This window comes from Eubalaena glacialis, chromosome 3 (genome assembly GCF_028564815.1).
Source record: "Eubalaena glacialis isolate mEubGla1 chromosome 3, mEubGla1.1.hap2.+ XY, whole genome shotgun sequence".
In the NCBI taxonomy this organism is placed as follows: domain Eukaryota; kingdom Metazoa; phylum Chordata; class Mammalia; order Artiodactyla; family Balaenidae; genus Eubalaena; species Eubalaena glacialis.
In genome coordinates this window covers 25798561-25815186 of record NC_083718.1, presented here as the reverse complement: position 1 = coordinate 25815186, position 16626 = coordinate 25798561, and the positions used below count along the sequence as shown (strand labels likewise).

The window sequence follows — 16626 nt, the reverse complement described above, 5'->3', positions numbered from 1 at the left end:
ATTTGACAAGCAGTACTTTTATGTCTGAATAAAATAAAATATTCCAGTTGCAAAATAGTTGAAAGCATGTGATACAATCAGTGTAGAGCTCATGTTTTGTTTTATACTTTGTTTTCCTGTTTTTTAAAAAATTTTACTTTACTTAAATATATATTTATTTACTGTATATATTTACTGACTTTCTAAAGAGCAAATAAACATTTCTATTTATTAGTTTGAAGAATTTACAAAATTCTTTATCACTGAGTTTTTCTCAAAATTGCTGAAATATTGTATTTCATTCAAATCCAAAGTAATACTTGGCAAGCATAAAAATATCTAAATCTAGCTGGCATGATTTTTCTTAAAATGTAATATACTTTTGGATGAGAAGAGAGGGTAAAACATGACTGATACAAGGCTTAAAATCTATTTTGTATATCTTTAAAATGTTAGAAGGATTCTTGGAGTAGATTGAGATTTTTTTCCAAGTCTTAAACTAAATAGCCTTGAGTTAATCATGGCCCTCTTTTTTTTTTTTTAATTGTATAAAAGGAATCTGTTGACAATTCTAAGGTACTTTTCAGGGCTTATTTTTAGGAAGGATGTAATGAGAATATAGTATAAATATATGCTACCTGAATTTTCCCCCGTATACTTTTTAAAAAATTTATTTTAAAACTATTTTTAAATGTTTTCATTTGTAAATATTGCTGCTGTTTGGCCATATAACAACTTACACAAGTAACTTTCACTTGTCTGTTAAGTATCCAGGGATAATATGAGTGATTGGTTTTAGCAGACAACCTTATTTAACCATTAATTTCTTTCTTCAAGGCAGTGGTCCCAACGTGATGCACATTAGAATAATCTAGAGAACTTCAAAAAATATATCAGTGTTTGGGCTCGATCCCCAGAGATTTAGATTTCAGAGGTCTGTGATAGAAATTTGACAAGCTCCATAGGCAATAAACATGCAGCCAGGGTTTAGAACCATTGTATTCAAGCAAGAACTAGGTGAGATGGGGTAGGATTGTAAGTGGGATAGAAGTAGTAGGAATGAGTCTTAGTCATTTCTCTCTTCCCTACTTACAGTAAAACAACCCAGGAGAAGAGGAAAATCAAAGATCACTGAAAATCCAGAGTTTAAAAAATGAATGTTTTTTCTTTTTGTCATTGTAGACGTTGAAGGACTTTAATGAAACTTAAACGGTTCAACAAAAGATGCTCTAATGGATGACAGCGAAACTCCTACATATAATCTGCAGATAGAACCACAAGATGGATGTCATCCTGGTGATGGCGTGGAAAGTATTGTAACATGCTTGCCCTCTGCATCAGATGAAAATGAAAATCAGCTTGATGGGGATGGGGATGGGCATGGGCATGAGCCTCTGACCAGCAGTGACAGTGCAATGGGCAAACTTGAAGTGTTTGAGCCGGACAGTCTCAACAATAATGAAAGCTGCACATCAAGCTGTGAGGTGGCTGCAAGTGAGAACTTGGAAAACACTGCTTGTGAAGGCCCCAAAGATGGACAGGCCTTCTTGAGAAAGGACCAAAAAATACCTGGAAAAAGAAGTTCAAGAAGCAAAAAAGGCACTGTTAAGAAGATACCACAAGGTATTTTAAAAAAATTATTTATACTATTGTTTAAGAATAAAGTCTTCCATCCCATTCTGTGTGTATTGTCCTGCTTCTTGCTTTTCTTCTCTTAATATATTCCAGAACTATCCTGTGATAGCACATACAGATACAGCTGTGTGGTATGCCATGCATGTGATGTATGTCTCTATAGTGTTCCATTATATGGGTGTACCATAAAGTATTTAACCACTTCTTTATGGCTGTTCCCAGCATTCTGATGTAATAAATGTGCTGAAATTGACATTCTTTGTACCTGTCTTCTCACTAGCTGCTTTAAATATATATATATATATATATAGCCTCCTTTCTTTATATATTAGACCATTTTCTACCAATATCAGCCTTAAAAGTTTCCTTCTTTCATCACTTTGGCTTTGATTTCTACCCTGTGAGTTTATGGGCTAGTACAATCTTACTCAACCTCTTTATAGGATCTTTCCATCTCACTTAGTAGGTGAGTGGTAAACATTAACATGTAATAATATACATCATCTAACAATGTTGAATAAGGCATCTAGCTTTATATTACTTTGGTTACAAAGTAAATCACAGTATTTCTCATCTGGCTTATAATTTGGCAGTTAAAATTTGGAGCTATAGACTTTTTTGCCTGAATCACAGGGCACTCTTGGGAAGAGGCAGCCTCTGGTTATTTTTGATCAGAACCATTTGTCTCTAGAGAGTTCTTGACACCCTAGACTGGGACTCTTTAGTGTAGCACCACTTTACCCACACTAGCAGCTGCTCTAGTGAACAAAATGGAGTGTCTCCTCTCTTCTGCTTCTTTGGCTGATTAGAAACATAGCCAGTCTGTCCATATCCTATTTTTTATTTGTATTTGTTTATTTGCAGTAAAATATGAAACTTTCCAGTTTCTACAAATCAATCCTTGTTTATTCAGTCGGGCAATTTGATAACTTTTTAATGTAACTCATTAAGCTCATTTGGCTTTCCAATTAATGGATCCCTTTTTCTTTGCTTTTCCTTAGTAGACTTAAAGCAAATTAAAAAAATTTTTGACGAGATATGAAAGCATTTTCTTAAAAGAACTAAGTGTAAACAGATGCTATATACAGTGCTATCTGTATATAAATTGATTTATTCAGTAACCATAATTCAAGTGCTATTTGTTCCTTTCTAATCTGATCTAGTGATGTTTTTAAGAACTGAGACCTAGTTGCATATATGTAAGGGTCAGTCATAGCTTCAAGATTCATGGCTCCTTTTATTTCTTCTTTCCATGACCTATTCCAGTTACCCTAGGTGTGATTATTTAATTTCAAGTTATTCAGTGATTATCAGTGAGCAGATATGTATAAAATTACTGTCCCCTTATGCATTTGAAATATATGATTTATAAAAGTTAGGGGCAGCCTTTATACAGATTATTTAAAAAATTATTTTATATATCTTTAATAAAATGAGTTTAAGAGTGTAAGAAAACTGAATTAGGAGTTGTACAACCTAAGTTCAAATCTTACTTCTGGTTCTGGGTCGCTTGGTGAGACTTAACCATTCTGTACTTTAGTTTCCTCATCTGTGTAATAATGATGTTCATCTACATACATCTATAAAACTCCTTTCTGAACTGTGAATTTCTCAGATTTCTGAATAGAAATGGTATAGTCTAAACTCAATTAAAATTTGGTGATTCACCTCCAGTGTATCTATAGAGTTTTTCATGTGTAAGCGGTACGTTGGTACATTGTTGTTTTTAATCATCATCTTTAGCTGGAGTACTGCAAAAGCCCCCTAAAGATGTCCCCCATCTTGTTTCTTGCTAATCCATTCTTCATGTCAAAACTAAAAATGCACAGAGTTTATGGTTAGAGATCTATGGGCATATTTACTCTTTACTATTTAATTCTAAGATCCTAAGTAAATAAAGTTTCACAAAATTAGCAGATAAGTACTTTTCTAATAATAGAGTAGCTTCTCAAATGTGAAATGAAATGACATATAAAACATGATATTCAATTCCAAACCAGAAATAAGTTTTTTGTAGGTGGGTGCCCTCTCAACAGTTTTTTGGAAACATACATTAAGGTGAATTTATTCACTATTATGCTTACCTAGTTTAATTTGTAGTAATTTTTCATGTATCCAAAAGCTAGTACTAGGGGAAAAAATTGGAGCAATAGTATTAGGGGACATCATTATTTACTGGTTTTCTGGAAGCAGCATTTCTGTAAACCTGCTAAAACCTGGAACTTGTCCCCAGGAAAAGTCCAGTTGGCATTATGTTACAAGAATTTTTTTTTTCTTAAGAGAATGGAGCAGGGTTTCAAGCTGCATTACATCAAGTTTTCACTGTGGTTAAATCTGGTGTAGCTTTAGGTAGATGTCCTAAAAATGAATGAAAATGAATCAATAATATTTTAAAATTTTTTATTGAAGTATAGTTGAAACCAATAAATTTTTAACAGCTTGATTGAGATATAATTCACATACTATCTAATTCACTCATACATTTAAAGTATACAGCAGTTCAGTGATTTTTAGTATATTCACAAAGCCGTGCAATCATTACCACAGTCAGTTTTAGAACATTTTCATCACCACAAAAAGAAATCCCTTACCTATTAGCAGTCATTCCCCATTTCTCAGACTCTGCCCTTAAACAGCCTATGGGAGCTCTCATGGGCATGCGTTTGTTAAATTCCCTTGGAGTTTTGTGAAGTTCATTTCTTGAAATGCTTTTTCAGATCTGCTGTATATAAAATCTAAATATTGAGTTTAGGATACTCAGACAAATGTGTATCCTAACTAAGTGAGCCTTTTATATGAAAGGAGAAAATAAGTAATGGTTTTTGAGTTCAGGACAGTCTGGCTGGAGGCAGAGGTGCTTAAATAATCAGGTAAGCTTGTAGAGCTAGACATTGGCTTAGTGTGGCTCATTAAATTTCCTAACGAATAATTAGAGCTCTGCTTCTTTAAGGGCTCAGCAACGCAAACAAGCTGTAAGAAGTGCTGTTCTTTCCACTCAAGAAAAGTGCCCTTTGTGGCATATGAGAAGAAAATAAGGATAATCTTTTGAATGTTTATATGTCAGAGTCTGCTATGATGGCACATTCCTACTAAAACACTTTAAACGTGAGTGATTTAGCTAGTGAAAGTAGTGGTCTTTCATCCTTGTTTGAGTCCCATCCCCCAAAACAGTCCTGAGGTATTAATAGTAATTTTCAAGACGCTGCCTAAAATAAAGTTGTGGCTATTTTGATGTCTTTCCTTCTTTATATTGACATTGAAAAAAATGCCTTCATTGCTGTAATTTCGTATTATGATTCTTTGAGCCATTGCATAACTAAATTCCTCAAATCACCTGCATATGCTCATGCATATCTTGGCCATAAGTTTGGAAAATGGATCAGAAATAAATTTTAATACATGGTTATGTAGTTCCTATGCTAGACTCTCTGTGCTTTGTTCCTTTTTTTTCCTTCCAAAATTTCCTCTCTCAAAGGTTCAAGTGAGTGCCATGAAAATAGAAGAGTGCTCAACATTTAAATATCTTCAGTTGTCGGCTAAACACATTTAAGCAGTTAAAAGGAAATATTCCTTCCTTTTCCTCAATACTACGTACTAGTATTATGAGAGATAAAGTTGAAAATGAGCCAGCTTCCTTCTGACCTGACCTGGGGTCAAAGGGATATCTTATGTAATTATAGCATAATTACCATTTGCTTTGCATGGCACATTCTCCTCCTGTGCCCTCAGGTGGCAGCCTCTGCCTTTAGAGGGAGCAGCACAGGTCTGTGGTTAGGAGCTCGGGCCACAGTCAAGCTGCCCTGTGACCTAAGGCAAGCGACCTGACTCCTCTCAACCTGGCTCCTTATAAATTAATGGCTAAGGATAAAATGAAGCACTTAGTAGACATTCCAAGTGGTAGCACTGTTTTCTAGATTGGGCGTTGTTGTCTGATAGGATAATTATCTTTGTCAACTGAAAGAAAAAAAAAAAAAAAGCACAACCTAAAAGTTGAGAATTAAGTTTTATTTGGCGACAAAACTGAGAACTTAAGCCCGGGAGACAGCCTCTCAGATAGCTCTAAGGAACTGCTCCGAAGAGGTAAGGGAGGAGCCAGGATACGTAGGAGTTTTTGCAACAAAGGCCAGGTAGTTGGAACATCAAAAGATCACTGTTAACTAAAGAAAACCAGACATCTCAAGTTAAGGAATTTAGCGCTTTTCTATGAATGGGAAAATGCAAGAGTCTGGGGTCATTGAAATCATTCCTTTGATACACATCTCAGCTTTCTGGGGCCAGTATCCTGTGCTTTCTTATCCTGAGTCTCCTCTGGGTGCATCATCGGGGTGGCTGCAGTGGCTGACTGTTAGAGGGTGGGCATCCTCTTTCTATCCTGAGTTCCCTCAGGGTTCACCTTCTGGGCAGCTGTACTGTGATGGCTTGATGGCTGCAACATCCTTTGTTTACTGATACAGCAGGCAACATTTTTTCTTTAACATCTTACTAATAAGTTCACCGATTCTTTTTCCTGCTTGCTCAAGTCTGCTGTTGAATCCCCTTAGTGAAGTTTTCATTTCAATCACTGTATTTTTAAGTTCCAGAGTTTTTGTTTCACTTCTGTTGATTATTACTATCTCTTTAATTGACATTCTTATTTTGTTCATAACATTGTTTTCCTGATTTCCTTTAGTTCTTTGTCCATGGTTTCCATTAGCTCTTTGGGCATATTTAAGACAGGTGATTTAAAGTGGTTTTCTAATCCAACATTTGGGCTTCCTCAAGGATGCTTCTGTCAGTTTATTTCCTTTGAATGGGCCATACTTTAGTGTTTCTTTGTATGCTGTGTGACTTTTTGTTGTTGAAAACTGGACACTTGAATATTATAATGTGGTGACTCTGGAAATTATATTCTCCCTCTTAAGGTTGGCTGTTCTTGATTGAAGTCATGGTTTGTATTCCTTTTCCATTCCTTATGGCTCTATGCTTAGGTCCTTCCTTTAACACTTAGCCAGGCCATTTACAATTATGCCTCAGCCTTCACTTCCTGCTGCCACTGAGCTTATTCATCCAGTGGGGAAAGCTTAAGGTGTTCTGCCTTCCCTTCTAAGCATGCATCCTGGCCTGGGCATATGTGTAACTTTCTAAATTCCCTAGTATATGTCAGCGCTTTTGAATGCTCTGATTTCCCAAAGAAACTCTATCCCTGGCCTTTGCTCCCTGGTTTTAAGCAGTCTATTATATGCCTCAGTTGTGAATTTTTTGCCCCAGGTGGCTGCAGATTTTTTGATCACCTGATAATGTAACAAAGCAAGGGCTTCTGTGCCCCCAGCAGAAACTCCTGCACAAACTCTGAGAGCTGGTGTTTGCAGTAAAATAAGGGTTTTTTGCAAGGCACCAAGTGAGGGAGTGGGAACCAAGTCTTAGATCCAGTTCAACTTGGTCTTTAAGTTATGGGATTTTTTTGGTTTTTTTTTTTTTTAGGGGAAGAAAGAGAGGCTGGGATTGTCATTTTGTGACATTTCTTAGTCAGTGTTTCAGGAGTCAGTATGTCTCTGGTTTACAATTTTCAGGCCAGGTGGTCCACAGCTTGGGGAAATCTATTAGCTTATCTTGCCTTAGAGAAACAACTTGAGTTTGTATGTTAATGATGATATCTATAATAGTAATTTTAGTACATTAATGATACTGTTATCGACAACAGCAATTTTAGTCATCTGACTGGTATGTTTGTGTTCAGTTAGCACAGGATTGAGGTCAGAGAGGACAAGAAAGGGAATGAAGTTTTGCATAGAGAGATTGATCTTAAACTCAGCAAGAGAACTTGGTTTTAGGGGCACTTGGTATAAGTAATGCTTGCCAGCAAAGCCTGCTGCTTTTCTGCTCTGAGGGGGTTCTGAGTTAGGTGAAACAGAGGTGAACACCTTGCATCAGTCCTTCAGGAAGTCCCAGACAGGTTCGAATAGACAATAATTTTCAAGTAAGGTCTGCCCTGCTTCCTTTGGAACCGGAGACCAGCGTCCCATATAGGGAGGGTGCTGCTGTCTTCAAGACTGTTGCTGAGCTGGAGAGGGCAAGGGTTTTAATATGCCACAAATCTCGCCTACCAGTTTTACAATGCCTTTTTCTTGATTCAGCATTCACTTTGTTGCTGTATACCTGTGACTCTTTTTCCAGAGTTCTGACAAAGTTGATTTCGGTAGTTCTAGTTTTTTTTTTTTTTTTTTTTTAAATATTTCTATGAAGGGATGGGAGTTTGGAGCTGCCTCCTCCATGATTTTGCTTGTATCACTCAATGCCTTTTAATTTTAGGGTTTCCAATAGCAAGAGCTATGCCCAGATGCATGGATTTAAAATGCTCTGAAGAATACTACTGTTTCATATTTTTGTTTGATAGCACGTTTTTAGATGGGGATGCTGTTGATTAAGAAACATCACCTCAATCTTTGGGAAGTGATATTATCTTTGTTTTAGAGATGGAGGGGGCAAAAAGCTTAAATATTGAAGCCTCATAAGGATACAGTGGTTGAGAAGGAGTTTAAATGCAATAGAGCTCCAGGAAAACAGTTTGGTAGTTCCTCAAAAAGTTAAACATAGAATTACCATTTAATTCAGCAATTCTACTTCTAGACATATACCCAAGGTAATTGAAAGTAAGGACTCAGATACCTGTACACCAGTGTTCATGGCAGCATTATTCACAGAAACCAAAAGGTGTTAACAACCCAAATGTCCATTGACAAAATGTATGAAACAAACAAAATGTATGGAAAAAAAACATATATATGGAAACATTCTTCAGCCTTAAAAGGAGTGATAATCTGATACATGCTACAACATGGATGAGCCTTGAAGACATTATGCTGAGTGAAACAAGCCAGACACAAAAGGACAAATATTGTTTGATTTCACTTATATGAGGTACTTAGACTAGGCAAATTCATGGAGACAAAGTAGAGTAGAGGTGTCGACTGAGAAAAAAGAAGGCAAAACCTAGCAGTTGAGAATGTTTAATTTGGCAGACTTTCTGAAAACCTAAACACAGGAGGCAGCCTCTCAGATAGCTCTGAGTGGCTGTTCCCAAGAGGTAAAGTAAAAGCCAGGAGATATAGCAGTTTTTGCAACAAAAACCAGCTAGTCAGAACGTGGAAAGATGACTGTTAATTAAAGAAAACCAGACATCTCAAGTTAATGAATTTAGTGCTTTTCTGTGTACAGGAAGATGTGAGAGTCTGGGCTCATTGAAATCATTCCTTTGATATGCATCATAATTATCTAGGGCCAGTATCCTGCTTTTTTCCATCCTGAATCCCATCAGGATGCACCAGTGGGGGGCCGCTGCAGTGGCTGATGATGGTGGCAGACAGCTTGTTTGTCTCCATCCTGAGTTCCCTCAGGGCTCACCGTCTGGGCAGCTGCAGTGGCTAATGGCTTGATGGCCGCAACATCCTTTGTTTACTGATGTGGCAGAGGATTCCAAATGTGAAGCAGGAGGGGAATGGGGAGATAGTGTTGAATGGGTACAGAGTTTTTGGGGTGATGAGAAAGTTCTGGAAATGGTTAATGGTGATGGCTGTACAACATCGTGAATGTAATTAATGTCACGAATTGTACAGTTCAAAACGGTTAAAATGGTTTTATGTTACCTATAAAAAAAAATCACCAAAACAAATTCATAGAGTTCCAAACTCACTGGTACGGACATACAGAGTTAATTTGATTGCAGCTTGCTGAGTTTTAAACAAAAGTTCTTGAGTATTTATTGAGCACTTATTGTATGACTGCCACCATGATGCATGCTTTGTATGAAATATCTCATTTAATCTTCTCCAGAGCCTTACTAAGTAACACAATTAGCCTCAATCTACAGATGAGGAATCTGAAAGCACAGAGATAAGTAACTTGCCCAATATCATATTGCTCACAAGTGACACTCTCAGGATTTGATCCCAGGCAGTCTGACTTCAGACTGAGCCTGATTGTTAAACCATGCTATTTGACTTTTTCTGAATTTTAATGTGTGTTTAAAGGAAAGTTCTGTTTCATGTTTGACTCACTATACTTTGCCTTTTCTCTGAGTATGTTGCCAGCCGTGCTTCTTCAGAACAATTCCTGCTTGCCAGCCTCAGCAAGATGAAACATAATCAGAGAAAGGGGTGATGGTTCACTCTGAAGGAAGTGGTGGAGTTTGGTTTGTTTCAGCAATTGTCTCTGAATCCTGGTATAACTTTTCCTCAGATTTCGTTATTAAATCTACCCTCAATGTAGTGAAAGGGACCTTCGACAACTGGGTCAAGGAAAGTATTTTTATGAAAGCAGTGAATGTAGTTTTTTTCCCTAATACTTTTCTTCAAAAAGCTCAGTGTTCTTAGTTGAAAGAAGAGAGGTCATGGAATTGTGGATAAATAGCAGTGTCTCTTACTTTATTTCTTATCTAAATGTAATTTCTGAGGAGAGTCTGTACAGGGCAGTATCCCCGTTTAACAGGTAGGAAAATTAAGAGGTTGACTTGCCTAGAGTTGCAGAACTAGAAAGCAGTCGATTTGGGATTCAAACCCAGGCACCTGACTTCAGAGCTAAGGCTCTCATTTAATCTCTGATGAATTTCAATTGCTTCACCTATAATTTCTAATACCTACTTTATACTGTTGTGAGAATCCAGTGGCATAGTGAATATGGGCTCGTAGTATACTCCATGGTTCCTACTCAAATTTAACCAACTTTTTTCCCAAGAAGTATTTTAAGTACCTGCTCTGTGTCAGGCACTGTGCTCAGTATTGATGTCACAATGGTTAATCATACCCCTGCCCTTTAAAAGCTGACAGACCAGGCAGGGGGAACAGTATGAACAAAAAGCAGATTGTTTTCTAGAGCCCCACAAACCTGCATATAAGATAGCCTCCTTATACTCTCGAGTAGTAGTATGCAGTATATGAAATGCATTAAGCCTTCATTTTTTAAAATTGAAGTATAGTTGTTTTACAATGTGTTAATTTCTGCTGTACAGCAAAGTGATTCAGTTATACATATGTATACATTCTTTTTTTCATATTCTTTTCCATTATGGTTTATCACAGGATACTGAATATAGTTCCCTGTGCTATACAGTAGGACCTTGTTGTTTATCCATTCTGTATATAATAGCCTACATCTGCTCACCACAATCTCCCACTCCATCCCTCTCCCAGCCCCCTCCCCCTTGGCAACCACAAGTCTGTTCTCTGTGAGTCTGTTTCTGTTTCGTAGATAGGTTCATTTGTGTCATATTTTAGATTTCACATCTAAGTGATAGCGTGTGATATTTGTCTTTCTTTTTCTGACATACTTAATATGATAATCTCTAGTTGCATCCATGTTGCTGCAAATGGCATTATTTCATTCTTTTTCATGGCTGAGTAGTGTGTGTGTGTGTGTGTGTGTGTGTATGTGTGTATACATACACCATATCTTCTTTATCCATTCATCTGTCGATGGACATTTAGGTTGTTTCCATGTCTTGGCTATTGTGAATAGTGCAGCTATGAACACAGGGGTGAAATGCATTAAGCCTTTAAATAACACTTCTCCCATCCCCAAATATCGCCATCAGCTTAGTTTACATTATTACTTTCACTATTTTATCCTAAGTATAGTCATTGCTGCTATCTTTACCTAGGCCTTGATATCTTCTATGTAGCATCTTTTCAACCCCCATTTTGCCTGTGATAATTTTTCACTATCTTGATTAATTACTACCTAAGGTATGAGATTTTTACCTTTAAATTATCTAGTCATATCATTCTCCCTGTCACTCAGAGAAACAGTTAATATCCCTTCGGTATATTAACAAATGGCAGATCAATGCTAGATTATTAAAGAAGAATACTGGGAGTAATTATGTCAGGGTACATTCCTAATGTTTTAGGGTAAAGGATACTAGTACTGTTCTCCCACAGGTGTGTCTCTTGACCACTATCAGAGACAGATTCTAAACTGAATAAAATAACTCTGTGTCAAAACTGACACAAAATTCAGGTGGTATGATGAATTGAACACAATCTCTCAGTTAAGGTAATTCCTCTGATCTCTGGCTCAAGGCAGTTACAAGTAATTTTTTTAAAAATGTAAAACCTCAATAGGTACATGTAAACTATGATGTCTATTTTAGAGCTTGATGAAGTTGACAGATATTAAATTAAATGAAGGCCTATGATTGACTGTCACCACCTACATATACTTATAAATAGAATCACCAAATTGCTTAATGGGGTGTTTTAACTATAGCCCATTTGACGTTCACAGATGAAGATAAATAGAATTTTTTGCTCCTATGTGGATGTGTAGATTCATATCTAGTAAAAGAAAGCTTCTTTTATATTGAATGACAATTTGTAATTAAGGTGAAATTATATGTGCTGATACATGTTTTGATTTGGCTTTTCTCAGTAACTATAAATATATCTTTACTAGAAAACTTTTAATATATTTAGAAGAAATTTTTGTATTAATTGATGATATATTCTTAATTTTTTCAAGCAAAACTTTTAAGACCACGTGACATGAGAAGTAATGACATAAAAATTATTTTGAAATCTACATGGAAAAATACTGAAACTTCCATGTTATGTCATAAATGCTTGATTACTATTACTTTAAAATGTTTTAGTACATTGTAAAGGTATCAATTCACAATATGCTAATCTTTCTGAGTACTCATGGTTATGCTAGTGTTTATTTTCTTTATTGTCTTTATTAAAAATAAGTTTAATCATGTTCAAACTTATATTGGTGACTAATAAATAAGCAATTTAATAACATGTATAATAACAATTTATATGTTTCTTTAAACCATGATAAAATTATTGTCCTTAAAGCTTGACAACACTGGAAACAGAAACCTGCTTTTTAGTATGGAATGTGGCAGAATTCTTCTTGCAAGGCCATGCACTTATTTTCTTGCTTGAAACTCTGATATGCCACTGTTTATGAAATCTACATTGTATGCAAAGTTAGTCACAGTGGTTAAAAAAATACAGTGTGTGTGGGAGGGCAGTTAGAAGATACTTGTATTAGACAGGTACCCTTACCTTCAATTTTCTTAAATAATTGAACAACCTTGTATACAGCAATATTTTACATTTAATTTAATTTATTTATTTAAATTGTACATATTTAAGGTGTACAACATGATGGTTTGATATACATAGTGAAATTATTACTACAGTGAAGCTAGTTAACATATCTCCTCACATAGTTACCATTTATTGTGTGATGACTGCAACTGAAATCTACTCTCAGTATATTTTCAGTGTTCAATACAGTATTATTAAGTATAGTCATCATGCCTGTACATTAGATTTCTAGATTTATGCATCCTACATAACTACAACTCTGTACCTTTTGATCAACATCTCCCCGTCTGCCTCACCAGTCCCTGGGAACCATCATTATACTACTTTGCTTCTATGAGTTTCACTTTAAAAGAAAAAAAATTTTTTTTTTAGATTGCACATGTAAGGTGAAATCATGCAGTGTTTGTTTTTCTCTGTCTAGATTATTTCACTTAGCATAATGTCTTCCAAGTTCATCCAAGTTGTCACAACAGGCAGGATTTCCTTCTTTCTCATGGCTGAGTAATATTCCATTTTATATGTGTACCACCTCTTCTTTGGCTGTTCATCCATTGACACTTGTATTATTTCCATATCTGGTCTATTATAAGTAATGCTGTAATGAACCTGGGGGTGCAGATATCTCTTTGAGTCTTGATTTCATTTCCTTTGGGTATATACCCAGAAGTAGGTTAGCTGGATAATATGGTAGTTCTAGTCTTACGTTTTTGAGGAATGTTTGTCCTGTTTTCCACAATAGTTGTACCAATTTGCATTTCCACCAACAGGGTACAAATTGTTTTCTTGCTATTCATTTGTTTGAATTCCTTATATATTTCGAATGTTAACCCCTTTTCAGATGGGATGGTTTGCAAATATTTTCTCCCATTTCGTAGGTTGTCTCTTCACTTTGTTGATTGTTTCCTTTACTGTGCAGAAGCTTTTTAGTTTGATGAAATCCCGTCTTCTACTTTTGTTTTTGTTGTCTGTGCTTTTGGTGTCATGTCTGAAACATTTTTGCCTAGACCAATGTCAAGAAGATTTTCCCCTATGTTTTGTTCTGATTGTTGTATGGTTTCAGGTCTTACATTTAAATCTTCAATTCATATTGAGTTGATTTTTGTATATGTAGTGAGATAAGGGTCCAGTTTCATTCTTCCACATGTGGAAAACCAGTTTTCTCAGTACCATTTATTGAAGAAACTATCCTTTCTCCAATTGTTTGTTTCTTGCATCTTTGATGAAGTTCGTAATTGTGTGGATTTATTTCTGAGCTCTCTGTTGTGTTCCATTGGTCTGCATGTCTTATTATTGCCAACCATCTTATTTTGAATACTAAAACTTTGTAGTATTTTTTGAAATCAGGTACTGTGATGTCTCTAACTTTGTTCTTTTTGCTCAAGACTGCTGTGGCTATATGTGATCTTTTGTGGTTCCATATAAATATTAGGACTTTTTTCTATTTCTTTGAAAACTGCCATTGAAATTTTGATAGGGATTCCATTGAATCTGTAGATTCCTATGAGTAGTATAGATATTTTAAAATTCTTCCAACCCATGAACATAGTATATCTTTCTATTTATTTGTGTCTTCTTAGTTCCTTTCATCAATATTTATTGTTTTCAGTGTACAGAGCTTTCCCCTACTTGGTTAAATTTATTCCTAAGTACTTGATCGTTTTAAAGCTATTGTGAATAGGATTTTTTTCTTTATTTCTTTTTCAGATAGTTCATTGTTAGTGTATAGCAATGCAACTGATTTTTGTATGTTGATTGTGTATTCTGCAACTTTGCTGAAATCACTTATTCTAACAGTTTTTTAGTGGCATCTTGAGGGTTTTCTATTTATAAGATCATATCATCTGCAAACAGAGACAGTTTTACTTCTTTTTGAGTTTGATGCCTTATATTTCTTTTTCTTGCCTAATTGCTCTGGCTAGGACTTCCAGTACTGTGTTGAATAGGAGTGGTGAGAGTGGGCACCTTTGCCTTGTTCACGACCTTAGAGGAAACTATTTTAACCTTTCACTGTTGAGTATGATGTTATCTGTGGGTTTGTCATATATGGCTTTTATTATGTTGAGGTTTCCATCTGTACCTTCTATGTCAAGAGTTTTATCAGGAAAGGATATTGAATTTTCTTAAATAACTTTTCCCACATCTACTGAGATGATCATATGATATTTATCCTTCATTCAGTTAATGTGCTGTATCACATCGATTGATTTCTGTATGTTGAACCATCCTTGCATTCCAGAAATAAATCCTGCTTGATCATGATGTCTGATCCCTTAAATGTGCTGTTGAATTCAATTTCCTAGTATTTTGTTGAGAATTTTTACATCTGTATTCATCAGAGATATTGGTCTATAGTTTACTTTTCTTGTAGTATCTTTATTTGGCTTTAGTATTGGGGTAATGCTGGCTTTGTAAAAATGGGATTGGGACTGTTCCCTCTTCTTTGATTTTTGGAAGAATTTGAGAAGGATTGACATTAATTTTTCATTAAATATTTGGTAGAATTCACCAATGAAACTATCTGGGCTTGGGCTTTTCTTTGTTGGGAGGTTTTTGATTACTGATTCAATCTCCTTACTCATTACTGGTCTGTTCACATTTTCTATTCATGATTCAGTCTTGGTAGGATGTATGTTTCTAGGAACTTATCCATTTCTTCTTGGTCATCCAATTTGTTGACATATAAATTGTTCATAATAGTCTCTTATGATCCTTTTTATTTCTGTGGTATTAGTTGTAATGTCTTCTTTTTCATTTCTGATTTTATTTATTTGAGACTTATCTCTTTTTTTCTTAGTGTAGCTAAAGATTTGTCAATTTTGTTTATCTTTTCAAAAAACCAACTCATTGTTTCATTGGTCTTTTCTATTGTTTTTCTAGTCTCTATTTCATTTGTTTCTACTCTAATCTTTATTGTTTCTTTCCTTTTGCTAACTTTGGGCTTAGTTTGTTCTTTTTCTAGTTCCTTGAGGTATAAGGTTTGTTTGTTTATTTGAGATCTTACTTTTTTTGTAATGTGGGCATTGATCACTATATAGTTTCTTCTTATCGTAGCTTTTTCTGCATCACATAAGTTTTGATAAGTTGTGCTTTCATTTTCATTTTTCTCAAGATACTTTTTACTTCCCTTTTGATTTCTTTTTTGATCCATTGGTTGTTCTGGAGTGTGTTGTTTAATTTTCACTTACTTACGAATTTCCAAAATTTCCTCCAGTTATTGATTTTTAGTTTTATAACATTATAGTCAGAAAAGACACTGGATATGATTTCAGACTTTTAAAATGTGTTAAGACTTGTTTTGTGGCCTAACATATGATCTATCCTGGAGAATAACTTGATAAGATGCTGTACTCTATTGCTGTTAGATACAATGTTTTATATAGTTCTCTTAGGGCCTTTTGATCTATAGTGTTCTTCAAGTCCACTGTTTCCTTTTCATTATCAGTCTGTATGATCTATTCATAGCTGAAAGTGGGGTATTGAAGTCCTCTACTATTATTATATTGCTGTCTATTTCTCTCTTCAGTGTAGTTAATATGTGCTTATATATATTTATATATGTTCTTGGTTACATATCTGTTTACAATTATTATATCCTCTTGATAAACTGACCCCTTTATCATTATATGTGACCTTTGTCTCTTTTGACAGTTTTTGACTTAAACTCTATTTTGTCTGATGTAAGTACAGCCACTCCTCCTCTCTTTGTCTATCATTTGCATATAATACTTTTTTTATCCCTCACTTTCAGCCTATGTGTGCCTTAAAGCTAAAGTGAGTCTCTTGCAACAATTGTTGGATCTTGTTTTTTAAATCATTCAGGCACCCTATGTTTTTTGGTTAGAGAATTTAATCCATTTACACTTGAAGTAATTATCAGTAGGTGAGGATTTACTATTGCCATTTTATAAATTGTTTTCTGACTGTT

General features: G+C 35.2%; 1 protein-coding gene across 2 annotated transcripts in view; it reads left to right on the top strand.

Moving 5' to 3' along the window:
• The window catches only part of CNST (consortin, connexin sorting protein), a 125623-nt gene that overhangs the window by 49376 nt on the left and 59621 nt on the right, over nt 1–16626 (top strand). For both annotated transcript variants that reach the window (XM_061185377.1, XM_061185376.1), the window contains exon 2: nt 1162–1602. In XM_061185377.1, coding sequence (XP_061041360.1) covers nt 1212–1602 — 391 coding nt within the window. In that variant the 5' untranslated portion in view covers nt 1162–1211. The remainder of the gene's footprint in view (nt 1–1161; nt 1603–16626) is intronic.